Consider the following 16539-nt stretch of genomic DNA (forward strand, 5'->3'; position numbering starts at 1 on the left):
ACCAAGGTATATTGGTCGTGTGCTAGAGCTGGTTTACATAAATGTAAAGCAAGAGTTGTTACTGTCGATTATGGGAATCGACATGATGTTATCGTTAAATCTGCTGTACATAATCACACACCATTTTAATTTTTTTTTTTTTTAATTGTATGACTTTGATTATTTAAGTTTGATTTTACTTTAATAAATACATAAAAGATATTTAAGTTATAATAATAGTAAAAAAAAACATAACAAAAATAATTTTGCGTTTTAAGTTTTGGTTTTTTTATCAGTCAGAATTAATATTGAATGCTTATTTTTTTTCTTATAGAATTGTAAATTGATTTAGTTTTATATTATTAGATTTACAAAGTATAGAAAATATGATAGTAATTAAATATCCTTTTGATATTGAAATATTTAAAAGAAAAATTTTAGTTAAATAAAAAAAAAACTAAATAGTCAAAAAAAAACTTAATATTAAGTAAGAAATATTTTATTTAAATATCAATAAGAATAGTTAAAAATAAAAATAACAAAAAAAGATATAAATATTTAGAGAAAAGTCTAAATGCATAGTAATTTTAATGTAAGCAATAGCGCATTTTATTTTATTTTTGTCTGATTAATTGTTATAAATTATGATGTGTATAAATGAATTTATATAGAATAAAAAATAAATAATTAAATGTAAATGGATTTAATTTAATAAGGAAATGATTAATTTTGGAAATTATTTGAAGTTTTTAATTACTTTTTATTCACCTATTCTATTTTTAGGGATGGAAAAATGTACGAAAATATTTCGGAAGTACATATATGATTTTTGAATTTTCATATATTATGCCGATATAATTACTTTATAAATTGATTCTGCTATGTAAAATAATGATAATAATCTTTTTTTTATTTGTTTATTTGTTAAAGAAACACATTTTTTTAAAAAAATCCAAAAATCAGTCGAGAGTCAATGACTTAAGTAAAAAATCGAAAATAAATATAAATGAATATAGTTGAAAATCCAATTAATACTCGTATCCATGTTTCTAATTTTTAAAATCTCATCAATATATAAAATGTTTTGCAAAATCTATTAAATTTGAAAAAAAGGGATGATAATTTTAGTTATTTTAACCAACATTTTCTTGAAAATGTTAACTGAAAAAAAATAATAATTTTTATTTTTTAATATACTAATCATTTAATTTCTTAAATTTTCTAGAATATAAAATAGCTGAAGAAAATGATAGAAAATTATCACAACAACAAGTTGAATTTACTATTGGACAGCGTGGTTGTTCTCTTTTAGTTTACAATGGATTTACTTTTGTTAAAAACCGTAGGGGAGGCTACAAAACTTATTGGATATGTTCGAAAAAGGTAAATAACAATTTCAGTCAATTAAAAAATTAAAAAAAAATAATAAAAATTCTTTAAATAAGAATTATTTTTATATCAATTATAGGGAAGTACAAAATGTCGAGCAAGGGTTGTAACAAGTTTTATAGATGGTGTTGAAAAAGTAATGTTAACATCATTCGAACATAATCATCCTTTGTATCCAACACGAAAAAAACGTGCACAAATAAGAAAGAAAGAATTGAACCTATAGAAGAGATTTTTGTAATATATTTTAGTATTATAAAAGAATAAATATTAATATTGAAGGATAAAATAATTAATAAAAATTCAAATAATAATAATCAAATGAAATTTTATTTGAAATATTCGAATAAATTAAGGATTTTGCTTTAGTTTACCATATTTTTATTAGAGAAAATTTTTTAATTTTTAAAATTAAATAATTAATTTGATAATGAAATTTTAGTGATCAAAAAAATTTAACCAGCAATTAGAAATAAATAAATAAACTTCTCAAAATTTAAATTTTGTTTATAAAATGTAAAATTAAAATTACGATTAAATTTAAAAACGTGAAATGTTAGCTAACATATACATAGATAAATAATATGTATAGAAATATTAATGTACATAATATTTAAATAAATATTTTAGTTAATATTGAAATGTTTAATTATTTTAATATTAGATATAATAAATATTAGATAAAGAACATAAAATGTAGTATAACTATTATGGAATTGTATAAAAAGAAGATAATAATTGCCATTTCAAAATTTACTTAATTTTGTTTTAATATTTATAGTATGGTTGCATAAATAATAAAAGTCGTTTTGATATTTATATGTATATATACATATATATATCAAGAGAGAGAGAGAGTGAAGTGAATTACGAATAAATGTATAAAGTATTTTCATTCTAACGTTTAACATTTTTGTATAAAGTTTACAATATTTTATACGCATTTCAATATATGTGTTTATTTTACTAATTTTTTATAAAAAACATAGCATTTTTATTAAAATTAATTATTTAATTTCTGCTGAAGATTATAAGTTACTTTATTAATTCTTTATTTTTGGTAACATTTATATAACATGTATAAAGAGGTGTGTTCGATTTTTTGGTTACCCGATTTACTTTTATTTGTCTATTTCACTAGTGTCAAAGTCAAGAGCTTTTATAAAACTTTTTTAAATCTGATATTTTGTAAAATTTAAGTTTTAAGCGCTTTTTTGAACGCCACGGATATTTATTATTATTTTTATAGTATATACTCTCTCTTCTCTAACATTTTAAGTGCGATCAGTTTCCTTTCAAAACTTATTTATTAACGGTTAACAAATAATTTGTATATTTACTTCGTCATAAATATACAAATGTTAATTTTTTGAATTAAAAAATGAGAAAATTATTATTTTTTGCTTCTTAATTATTCACATTATCAATTTTTATTATGTACAGATATTTAGTGAACATATATTGTACGAGTATGTGAATTAAAATGAATTACTATTAATTTAAAATTTTTGTATAAAATCACAATAACTCCCGTAGTATATAATTGTATTTATGTACATATCTATATGTAAATATTATTTATAAATTATTAGTGTTTAAATTTGTTAATTAAATGACAAATATTTTCCTTATAACTGTTTCAATTATAGTATAAACAAGAAAACAGTAATCAATAATAAAGTAAATTTTACATACAACCATTGTCTTTTATAGAAATCAAATCTTAAAGCCTGTTAAAGTCTTTAATACAATTTTTTTGTAATCCTGTGACATTAACATTTTTAACTTGTGCCATTATAATTAAAATTAAATTTATTTTTAATATTAATAATAAAAAGTCATTTAAATTTTTGTAAAAAAAGAAATGTCGAAATAATAAATTTTGAAAATGTAAAGAATAATAAAAAAAAAAACAAAAATATGTTGGAAAATTACAGGAAAAGATTAAATAAATTAACTAAATTATATTTTAATATTTCAATAAATTGAAATTTTGAATTATTTATTTTTTCTTTTCAAATATTTAATTTATTTAATGCTTTCAAATTTTTTAATTTTGGTTTTTTATTTACATTTCGTTTTATTTTGATTATAAAATTATTAAATAAATACCTGTATAATGGAGATAAGTGTTATATATTTATAAAGTAACAATTTTATAAATTTCAAAATAACAAAGTTAATTCTTATTTTTAATTATTTATTTTAATTTATAGAAGCTATATAGAATCAGCTACTTATCAAAAGGTTAAAGAATGTGAATGTGAATGCAGGTTTTTAACTGATCAATTTGTAATTTTTTTAAAAATCAGAAATCAAAATACAGAATACCGCATTATATTGAATAAATTTTATAACAAGTCGCCTGTCCGCTAAAATAATTAAATAGTAAACTAGCGATAGTCAAAGTAATTATTAAAGAAATTAAAATTGTACGAGTATACATAAAAGTCGAACATCCGTTACATTATTTATTAGTATTCTTTTCTTTCAGAATTGCATTTTGGATATTGAGTTACGTTTTGCTACTTTGATTTTTATTTTCAAGATCGGATAATTTTGGGTAAAAACACACGCAACATGCACTTCAACAATAAAAAAAAAAACAAACAATTGGATAATATATATATTTTATGCTAAATTTTAATAGATAATTAATTAAGTAGAGAATGTTGTATTATAATTTTTTTTCACAAGTATATAATTAAATTGTAGTTTAATTCAAATAATATAATGTAAAAAGAAAAAAAAAAAACAAAATGTTAAATGTTACACAAAAATTTAATAAATGTTGCGATAGAAAGTTTTACGTTTGTTTAAGTTCAAATAGTGCTGTAATGTCTTTGATGGTGTTACTGAAGTGTTATAGTGGTATAATTAAATTTTAATTTTATTGTTTTTAAAATAAATTAAAAATTTTTTAAATAAATTATAAATAAGAAAATTTTATATTTAAAAAAATTTTTTTTGTTTTATGCTAAATGATTTAACTATAAAATAATTTTTTTAATACTATTTAAATTTCTTTTTTCATATTTGGGCATGTACATATATACAGAAAAAAGAAGAAGAAAAACCAGCACTACAAGAGCAACAATTAAAGGTGGAAAAATTTATATTAGCGAAATTACAACACCATCAAGTCGAGGGAGTTATATCGCCAGAGAAAGTATAGATAGAAATAGTAGCGGTAGCGATAATACAACAATTGCAACATTAAGTAGTACAACGTCAAAATCTAAAAAGACAATTAGAATAATAAAACCAGAACGATTGACAAGAAATTATGAAAATTGGGGAAATATAAGATATATAACATCAGCACGTGGTAATAAACTATTATATTATCTTGGTCATCGTTATATAAAAAACAATGTTTATGGTTCAAATACATATTGGAAATGTACAAAATGGCATAGCGGTTGCAGATCAAGAGCAATAACCAGTTTATCCGATCCATATGTTTGTATGTTGAAAAATGTGCATAATCATGTTGATTGTAGTGAAAATGATGACACGATATAAATTTAAAAAAATATACATATACATATTATGTCTATAATAAAAGAAAATCAAAATATTTTCTATATTCAATATGAAGTTCTATAAATTAGAAATAAAAAGATTGAAAATAAATTTTATTTCAATGAAATAAATATAATTTCTGATTAAATTGTGAAAATATTTTTTTTTAAATACAAAATTTTGAACATTTAATTTACATTTTAAAGAATTTTTGCGCTAGTGTTATTCAAATATATAATCTAAGAATAATCTTTTACTTAAAAATAAAATATAAGAATAATTTTAATGTGTTTTGTATCAGTTTTATTTTTTGTTTCTTGTCTTTATCAAAGTTTAATTAAGTGCACTGTGAACTTAATAAAGCAAGAAATATCTGTAGTTAAAAAAAGCAATCATAAAATATGCAAAATTGGGAATTCTTATTTATTTGGCGTTATTATTACGATAAAATACATACATCATTATTTCGTCCTAGCTTAAAATTTTAATTGACTTAAAGTAAAAATTTGGTTTCGTGTATTGTTTATAGTTAATTATATTGAACTGACCAACAATTTAATTTTGTTTATTTCTTATTTTAATTAACATAATCAAATTTCACTTTTTGCTCACAAAAAAAAAATATAAGAAATTCATGATTTTTTCTGTATTAAACAAAAAATGCTTTTCATTTGATAATTTGGTTTTCTTTAATTTTTTGTATGTAAGAAATTAGTTATTTCAGTTAAGGTTTTTGAATTCTCTGGTAATTGTAGATCGTATAATGTGTGAGTGTTCAAATTTTGTTCATGTCTAATTTGAGATGATAAATCTATTTTCTTTATTTCTTCCACCTTGTATACAACAATAGTGATGTTGTCGAAAAAATGTATTGCTTTAATAATATAATTGAAATGTAAAACAAAAACGTTTGTAGGGCTCTTTGAATTTATTTTGATATTTTTAAATTTAAATTTAATAGCATAATTTTTTAAATAATGTAATCTTAATTTCGTGTTTTTATTGTAAGACAAGTGAAACGACAAACAAATGTAAAATTTTAAGAAAATTACAAAAAATAAAAAATCAATTTTATTTTGAATTTTACAAATAAAAAGAGGTCAATAATATTGATTTCAGCAATAAAATATCATTTGTTTTATTTTTGATAGGTTCTCGAACTTAAAAGTATTTAAATTTTAGTATATATTACATAACATTTTAATTTTTGCAAAAATTAAAAAAATATATATATAAATTTATACTAATTAATTTTTTGTTTTTTTTTTTTCTTTTTCTTGTTTCTTCAATTTCATCGAATATTCATATTTTTATAGGTACTAGCAATTATCAAATTGAATTTATAGATTCTAAGAAAAATGGTGGAAAACTTCTAGTGGTTAATGGCTATAGATTCTTTCGTAATAAAAAACGTGGAACAAGACAGTACTGGAAATGCAGTAATTATTATAAAGAAAAGTGTCCGGCAATTGCAATTTACGATGAAGTAACATTAAATCTTCGTTTATGTCATCATCATTTACATAATACTGGACGAACTTTTAAGCCTGTTATTAAAAGGGGGGCGATGATAAATGATCATTTGGGTGACAGTAGAATAATTCATTAAATTTTTGGATGTTCTTTCTATAATTTAATAAAAATAAATGAAAAAAAGGATACTGTTTTTAAATTAATAATGTAAAAAATTTATATTTAATTTAATGGTAATTAAAATAATTTAGCAATAATTGTTATACATACAAAAGAATTAAAATGGGTATATATTATGTATGCAATAGAGAAGAATTTAATGCAATTTTAATTTTTATTAAAATAAAAGAAAAATGAAGGAATAAAATAAAATAAATGTATTATTATTTAGTTTAACAATAAATTTAAATTAACACCAATTTTTATTTTTTTTAATTATTTCGTATATATGTAATTAATTTTTTTTTCTAATTTAATTTTTGCAAAAATACGTTTACTTATGTATTTTTAATGTTTTTTGTATAATATAATTAAAAGTATGTATTTAGATGAAAATTTAAATAATTTTATTTTATATGATTATTAAATGACTTTAAAAATGTCCTCAAAATAAATAATGCTGTATACCTTTTGATATGTTTTATTTAAATTTTATTTAAAAAATTATTAAATCCGAGTCAGTTGCTCTTACACAAGATTTTATATAAAATTGGTGTCGCTTTAATTGATTTTCAACTAATTTTAATTGATGCCAGTTTCAATTTTGTTTAAAAAAAAATAAAAAAAAAATAATATCTTAATAATATTAACAATAACTAAAATAACACGTCTGATACTTAGAAATAAATTTTAAATTTAGATAAAAAAACAAATTTTGCAATACGTACAAGCAGGTTTTTTATTTTTTTATTGTTTATTCTTTTTTTTAACGATTTGTTCATTTAAAATTCTTTTGTATCTAAGTTTTGAAAATATGTTTGTATTAGAATAAAATTTGGTATTAAAAACAACCCCTTCGTTAAGTATTAAAAAAAAACCTTTTCGTTTTATTATTGAACAAAAACCTATAAAAGAACAATTAAATTACATTAACGAACAGTTTGCATAAATCAAAAGAATAAATTTAAATGTAATTTTGTTTGAAATACTTAGTTGTTGAATAAAACAATTTCAAAATTAATATTAAATGAAAATTTTAATTTTGAAAGAAATATTTAATTCTTACATTTTTTTTATTATATATTATTAATTAAAAATTACACTTACTAATACATATTTTTCTTGTTTTTTTTTTTATTTTTTTTTGTTTTTTATGTTTTCTTTTAGTTTTAAGTCATGGATTGTATAAGGGTGACAATCCACGAATTCAATTCTCGCAATCAAAACGGGGCGGTCAATTATTATTTTTAGATGGATTAAAATATTTTCGTAATAATGAAAATCGTACGAATTTATTTTGGCGTTGTCATTGGTATTATCGTCGTATAAGATGTCCAGTTTTAATATGTATGAACAAATTTGATCCAAATGATTTTCGACAAATACATCAACATCGGCATGTAAGATCATTAAAAAAGAGAGAAACAAAATGGAAAACAGGTGAAAATGTTGAAGAAACAAATACAACATCGGTAACGACGACTAGAGTTACCACAACATCAAATTAATATTTAAATTAATATAATTATTATTAAAAAAAAAAATTAATTAAAACAAATATTATACTAAAATAGTATTTTATGATACATTTAGATTTAAAACAAAGTTATTTTGAATTTTGAAGCTATAATCTTTTCTTCTTGGTTTCCTTCTTTTGTTTTGGTATTACGATATATTTTTTTCAATGATAAAAAAAACTGATAATAGAAAAAGTGTTGAATAGGCATGAATTTTCAGATGGATTGGTTTCAAGATATTTATATCCACTAATAAAACATAAATGCATAAAATTTAAAAAATGCTTATACATTTAAAAATTCTGATCTTATTAACAATGTATAGTGTTTATTTCATAAATCAACAAATTCATTCTCAAAAATGTAATTATTTAATATGTCCTTCTTATAGATTTTGTAAATAAACAATACATACTAGTTACATATTTGAAAAACCTATATTACAATAATTAAAAAATGTAAAATAATGACTTAAGTATATATATATATATAATTAAATTTAGTGAATCTTGAATAAGTGATTAACATATATTATAATTTTTGATAAAATGAATTAGTAAATATAATAAATAAGTTATACGTGAACAAATAATTAACTACTATTTTGATTTTATTGTTGGTTTTCTCATATAAATGTTTTATATAAATATAAATAGTTAATATAAATTAAATATAATAGTTTATACAAAATAATTTATAATTATAACAAATTATAATTCATTGAAATATTGTAAGATGAATAAATTTTAGTTTGACTTGAGAAGATGTAGATTTTATACAATATGTAAAAATGTAGGAACAATTTTCATTAAATTAAAGTTTTGCATATTTAAAAAAAAATCAAAGAAACTGTTTAAATTTTCCTTTATTTTGTTTTTTCTTCAGATTATTTATTTATTAGAAAATCTGTTTCTTTTTTTTATGATGAGTATCGCATAAAAACTAGGTAACAAATTAAAAAAAAAAATAAAATTTGATTTTGTTTTATTTGTTTTGCAATGTTTTTTTTTTTGTTTTAAATTTACTAATATATTTTTTCTTTTTTATTCTTTTCATTCTAATTGCAAAATATTAGATGGTGATGTTCAAATATTTTTTACAAAATCATTACGTGGGAAACCTGCTATTATGGCTGATGGTATACGATTTTTGGTTATGAGTGAAAATAAAAAAAAAATTCTATGGCGTTGTAGTTATATGGCAACGAAAAAAATTAAATGCCCAGCTCGTATTACAATGTTAAAAGAAAATCCACCCAAATTTATAATAAATAAATCGCAACATGTGCATGCCGAATTAAAACGTAACAAATATTGTTCATCCAAGGGTATCGTAATAAAAACAACCGATGAAGCTATGTAAAATAAATCGCTGTTAAAATAGGAAATAGAAAAAATAAAGGTTTATTGTGTTTTATTTTATTTTTTTTTGTATTACATGTTTATTGTATAGTAATTTATAGATATTCTAAACTTTAAAATTTATAAATTTAGTATATTATTGAAATAAAAATTATTAGTAAGTATTTAGTATATTAATGAAATAAAAATTTGTAAAAAATTTAAAAATACACATATAAAGTTAAAAAGTTTATTTAATTTAATAAAATCTAATTAAGTCTTATGAATAACCGATTTTAAATATAATTTTTTTTAATTAATGAAGCGTATAATAGCATGCAGTATTTGATTAATAACTAAGTATTAAATTAAATATGAATGTTTTTTGAAAAGTTTGTATCATATCTCGAAATTCGACAATATTCGAATAGAATGGCAACATAGCTCTTTAGAATTATTAAAATTTTTAAAAGAATTTTTACGGACTATGCTATGAGGACTAATATAAAGATTAATGTTTCAAATCTAAAATTTACTTACTTTAGTTCTAAACAATTCATGAGAAAATTAAATGAGAAAATTGTTTAAAAAAATAAAAAATATAAAAATTATTGTCTAACAGTTTTTATTATATAATTATAGTACATAATAATATTCTGTTTATTAATTAAGAACATATATTTTCAAATTTTTTTTAATATACTTTTATATTAACACAAAAATTATTTTCTTGTTATTTTTTAGATGATGTTAAGCTGCAATATGTAACAAGTCAAAAAGGTAAAATCCAGTTATTTGTTCACGGTTATTTTTATCTTCAAGAAAAGAAAGTTAATGAAAAAATTTATTGGCGTTGTACACAATACACAACAACTATAAGATGCCATGCTAGAGTTCACACCTTTGAAGATAAAATAATTTATAGAACAAAACATAATCATGATATTGGAAAGAAACAAGAAAAGACATTGTTTTGGTCACAGCGATAACAAATGATAAATAACATTGTTACCTTTTAAAGATTATATTTATTTTATAAGAATAATAGTAATTGTATACATCTGTGAAAATTTTAAAATAGTATAATTAAAAATATTTTGAAAGGAATATGGGGTTTTATTTAATAATTAAGTTATTTTTTTTTTCTTTACTAAAATTCTATTACATTATTATCATGTGATATTTATAAAATATAAAGTTAAAGTACTTAATTCTATTTTCAATTCTGGTTCAATTTATGGTTTTTATTACGATATTTTAAATTTATTATAAAATTTCAAAATTCGTATATAAATACTTCAATAGTCTTTTTTATTATTTAAATTCTTTTTATAAACTCTAAATAAATGTCTAAAGCACAATATGAACCTTTTATGTTGCATTTTTAACATTGTTATTTGAACACATTTTAAATGATTGAAACTATTAAATTATTTGATTACATTGCCAAATTTGGTATTATTATATATATTATTTAATTTTGTATTATATAAAATCTTAATATTATGTATGTACATGATTTGTAGAACGTGACAAATTTATTCAATACTAACTTTAATTTCTCTTTTCATAATGTATTTCAGATAATAGTGGTGAAGTAGGTGTTGCAATTTTCACTGAAACAAAAAAACAAAAGAAAGCATTAATTATTGGGAGACATCATTTTGTATGTGACCGTAGACTAAAAACATCATCAAACTGGAGATGTTCGAAATATAAAAGTTTTAATTGCAAAGCGAGAGCAACAACTCGAATTGTAAATGGAATTGAACGTTATAAAATGAAATGCGGATTTCATACGCATTATTAAAATTTTTTTTAATATTTTTGTAACTAAAATTTGGAATACTTTAATTTAATTTGATTTATGTACAAAAAAAGAAAACTGAAATTTAAAAAAAAGAAACTGAATTTAATAAAAAAAAATAATATTGAAAAGTTTTTATTATATAATTTTATTGTTTTAGTTGAATTTATAGTTTGCTGTACTTGAAACATTAAAAATTTTAAATGGGAATGGAATGCTTTCATTTACAAAAGTACAAAGTGATTTTATTTGCTCTAACGAGTTGTGATGATGCAGTCCTCATCTGAAATCTCCAAATGACTTAACATAACTTGTGATGGTAAATAGAATTGAATTGTTCTATTAAAAATTCCAGATCAAACTATAAATTCAGCTAAAATAAGTAACAATGACAAGTAAGTAGAAATGTGCAATGCGATTTCATATTAAAAATTAAGTATTCTATTAAAAATTTTAAAAATAACGGAAAATATAGCGAAATTTCAACAACAATAAAATAAAAATTTTAAATCGTAGGATAGTTACAAAATTTAAAAGTTGTCAAACTTTCGTGAAAATTCGTTTATTAATTGAATTATTTTTTTTACTCAAATAAATCTTAATTTTGTGCTTTTATAAAAATGTCTTACCTGGACAATAAAAAAAATCGAAAAAAATAAGTTTCATTTCTTTTATCGTTTCTTTTACACATGAAGAAGACTATTTTGTTTAATTAATTTTTTTAACTTACATTATATTATTCTTTCAGATATAAGAAATGACTATGAGGACGATTTAGATGGCTTTAATGAAATTGCTCAGTTCACAAAAACACAACGTGGTGCACCAATGGTTGTATATTCAGGTTATACATATGTTCAAGATCGTCAATTTTTAGGTTCTGTTAACTGGCGCTGTTCACTTTATCGCCGATTAAAATGCAGATCAAGAGTCATTATGAAAAATATTAATGGTGTAAATCGTTTAAAATTTACAAATGCCGTTCATACACATCTACCGCAAAGAGATGATGAAGAGTATAATGAATATTTAATAGAGCCACCAGAAACAAATTCAAAGCGGAAAAGGAAAAATTAAAAAAACTTTGTATATCGATTAAATAAAAAGAACAGGGGGTTATTTCATAAAGTTATAAGAGCTTTATTTACTAAATACATACTATGTTTTTCTTGATGCATACTTATGTACATATTTGTTTATATATGTAATTCTTGTTATTCCAATTATAAAACAATAAAAGAGAAAAAAGCGAAAACATTTGTTTTTAAAAAAATATGTATATAGCCTTATAATTTTATAAAAAATTATTCTACTTAATTAAAAAAAAAAATTAATTAAAGTATTTAAACCCTAAATAATGTAAAAAAATTAATTAGGGTTTAAATACTTTGTTTCTGACATAATTCAAAACTTGCTCATTTGAGAAAAACTAATTTTAAAATGGTGGAATTACGTAATATATTTTTTGCATTATATCATTATTTTATATTTTATTGCAAGCAACAATTTTCAAGCTAGAAATCGTGTTTTTTGAGTTAAGTCACTGTTACATCAAAGGAGTGATATGAACATTATCTACTTGTATGATAAAAAGAAAATTGTAGAGTATTTGCCTTAATATTATAACTTAAATATAAAGTGTATATATATATAAATTATAACAGAATTGTGTTAAAAATTTGTTTGCTAACTACCTCAAATTTCCTTTGAAAAAGATATTAAATATAAAAATTTAATTCCGATTATGTAATTATATTTAAATTTTAAACAAAATATTTAATATTTAGTATTTCAAATAATTCTCTGAACATTTCATTAATTTATGTGTATGTGTAACAATTCATTTTGATACGAATATAAATACTAGAGCAGCGAATATGATCCTGTTAATATATAGAATAGTTTTTCAGTAGAATTCAGTTTCCAAGTAAAAATTATTTTGTTCTATCATTGAAATTTTAATGGCAATTTAATCAAAATTTAATTAAACTGTTTAATTTAGTTAAAATTTGAAATAATGGAATATTGGCAACATCTACAAAACCTAGTAATAATGGAAAATCATTTTTCCAATTTATTCAAACGTTATCTTTTTTTTAGATATAGAACTTTAAAATATATAGCAATATAATGGCTATTTCAAATAAATTATTGTATATATACATGAATAGTATCTTTATATGAATATATCTTCCCAAACACAATACTGCAAAACAATAACTGCGAAACGCAAAAGCTCAAAACATACCGCAAAAACATAATTTTTAACTATTCTATAAAATCAAAACGTTCATATAATTTAACTGCGCTACTCATATTAATTTCACTACATTGCGAAAAATTATCCATGTTTATAAACAAATTAAGTTAGCAAGATTTATTTATGAACACACATCGCAGTGTTACGTTTATGAAAAGACTATATACGAGTATTACGTTTATGAAAAGGCCTAGTTTTTTATCATTTTAAAATTATATGTTTGGATGGGCTTTTTATTTTATTTCTATTTTATTATATTATGCTTTTAGTATAAACTTTCTTTTCTTTAAATTTTTTAATTCTAACATAAATTTTTGGTTTTTTTTAGGTAATAAATACCAAATAGCTCATATAGTAATAACCAAAAAAGGAATGGCATTCCGTTACGAAAAATATAAATTTATAAAACTTCGGAAAAGTAAAGAAACAATATATTGGAGATGTGAAGATTATAAGAACAAATGTATGGCCAAAGCACAAACAAGATGGAATGGAAAAAAACACATAATAACATTCACTGATGTTGTACATAATCATTAATTAAAAGCGGTATTTAATATAAATAAGAAAAATTTGAAGTTCGAATATATAAAATTAAATAATTTAAATTTGTAGAATGATAATGTTGAAATATAGTTTAAATAAAAGAGTAGATTTGATTTCTATGTACATACATAATAATTGAAATTTTATTTCTGTTTTTTTTTTAATTTAAAATTTAAGAAAATGTTTTGTATTCTTCTTAGTTTTTTTGCACCTAATTATTCTATAATATAAATAGAAAACTTTTATTATGTTAACTTTTTTTTTATCAATAATAAATTATTAATTTAAATCCATAAGATTAATTACATATAATATAAAAGTAATTTCAAAAGATTTGTAAAAATAATTCTCAGTTAAACTTTGTTTCTGATAGTGTTAGAAGTTTGGAATTGCTCAATTGTATGCATGCAAAAAATACATATTAAAAAAAACCTTGCAAACAACAAAAAAATATAACCTTGTTTCAAATTCGCTATTGTAGCTAATGTCCTTCGTCATCCGTCATATTTTTTAGATCAAGTAAGTGTTGATCGTTTATTCCGGTTAAAAAATATTTTAGCAGATTAGTATAAAACTTATAAAGAAAATCAGAAACTGTGGGATAGTTTTAGTGTTTAATATAATATTCTGAATAAAATTTGTCATCTAAAGATTACAGTTTTCATCCAATGAAAAATAGAAGGCAATTTGGTCTACATTGCCGTAAAAATATCGAGAAAATAATTTTTTGTTTATTCATTTTTTGTTAATGTGGGTTAGGTTAGGTTGACGCCTGTTGTGATGTACAGAATTCCCCGACATCACAAGAATTAGCCCGGGCATTTCAGAAACCGACTAAAGTCTTTGGCCTTTGCGTTCGCTAATGGTTTTCTAATTTCAAAATGTATTATTGGACATGTGAAAATTATAAGAAAAAATCAAAACGCTAAGCTTCTTTTATTAGTGAAATAAATATAAATTTATTAGAGGAATTCGTGATATAAATTTATTTATAACTAATGACTAACTAGGAATATTTGTTTGATGTATGTGTATGTATGTGTATTTTCAGGAACTCATTTGTATATTAAACGACTGTAATATTATGTTGTAAAAAATATTGTAAAAATATATTAAACTGCTCTTTTTACCGTATTTTTCTGATTTGCTTGAAATGCTTAATCTTTTAAGTTGTATTTATTAATGAATTATAAAATTTTAATAAATAGAAGAATTGACACATAAATCACATAATCTATTATTAGTTATTTGCATTTTTTTCTTTATAGAATGTGTTCGGATGTATTTTTTATTTTGGTACATTTAATGAAAATATTAAAACTCTTATTTATGTAATATTTACATTTTATTAAAAATATCTGATTGGATTTTTAAACATTCTTTTTTAACTACGTTTTATGTTTACAAGAAATATTATTTTAGATAACCAAGTAATTTAAGAAGGAAAAAAAATATATATTCCATTAGATTGCATCCTTCTTTTCTAACATAAATATTTTTACTTTCTTTTTTGTAGATGGCCTTATATATAGTATGAGTAATGGGAAAACGATGTTATTGTATAATGGTCATAAATATGTTAAAGATGCAGAAGTTATTATGAGTGAAAATGGTCAAAAAACAACTATTTGGAAATGCCAATTTTATGATAAAATGGAATGTGACGCATCAGTTTCTTCAAAAACACTTTATAATCGACCGATTTTTCAACAATTGAAAGCCAAACACACTCATTTACATTTTTAGAAAATGAGTTCCTTATTTTTGTCTTATTATATGTATACTGAAATATTAATAATAATTTTTATAATAGGTTTTAAAGTAAAGGGAATGTTAAGAAAACTTTTATATATTTGTTTTTCTCTTAAAACCCTTATAATTTTTTATATACATACATACATACATAAAAACATTTGTAATTCAATGAATTCATACAAACTTTTTATTTTGAAAACAATTTTAAAATATATGAAGTAAAAAAAATCCTAAAATTAATAATGTTTTTATAAAGTAACATTTGTAATGAAACTTTTAGAGCCGATCGTATATTTCGCTATTTTGCTCGCCAAATGAGAAAAAAGTGAGTTACTATCATGTATATAGAAATTTTCCAGTAAGAAGAAATATTCCGTATATCGTATCTCGTTTTTTTCTAAAATATATACAAACTTTGTTCACTTGGTTTTCGAAGTTATAACTAGTCAATAATAGAGAAAATTTCAAATTGAAAAAATGAGTAATCTTATTGGAAAAGTGAAATATCCATTAGAAAAACGGAGAATTCTGATCACGATTAGAATGCTAATTATTTTGCCCAGCTTTTATTACTAACATTAATTTAGTTTGCGTCTGAACTACAGTAAACTTCGAGTTGTTGCAGTTTATGAACGTAATACTTACTGTTATAGAAAAAAGTTTTGTAAATTGGAAGTAATTTTACCGTCTATGTAGAATAATATAAAAAAATATAGGTAAATATTTTAATCATCATTTTAAGTCGTGTAACAAGAATCTAAGGAAAAGTACTTAACTTTTTTAATTTTG

The 16539-nt window shown here is 20.9% G+C and overlaps 1 protein-coding gene across 19 annotated transcripts in view; it reads left to right on the forward strand.

Annotated features, from left to right (window-relative positions):
- LOC129614541 (modifier of mdg4) overlaps positions 1-16539 on the forward strand; it is a 91771-nt gene that overhangs the window by 57184 nt on the left and 18048 nt on the right. The window contains exons 5-6 of one of the 19 annotated variants that reach the window (XM_055529214.1): positions 11938-12033; positions 13778-13998. The exons of 11 other annotated variants lie outside the window; for them this stretch is intronic. In XM_055529214.1, the coding sequence (XP_055385189.1) occupies positions 11938-12033; positions 13778-13989 (308 nt within the window). In that variant the 3' untranslated portion in view covers positions 13990-13998. Of the gene's footprint in view, positions 1-1204; positions 1363-1447; positions 1717-4426; positions 4909-6209; positions 6679-7692; positions 8164-9117; positions 9420-10126; positions 10387-11937; positions 12352-13777; positions 13999-16539 lie in introns of those variants that run through there. 7 more of the 19 variants (XM_055529216.1, XM_055529198.1, XM_055529212.1 and 4 more) reach the window with 7 other exon arrangements.

This window comes from Condylostylus longicornis, unplaced genomic scaffold (assembly GCF_029603195.1).
Source record: "Condylostylus longicornis isolate FDR11 unplaced genomic scaffold, ASM2960319v2 ptg000110l, whole genome shotgun sequence".
NCBI lineage: Eukaryota > Metazoa > Arthropoda > Insecta > Diptera > Dolichopodidae > Condylostylus > Condylostylus longicornis.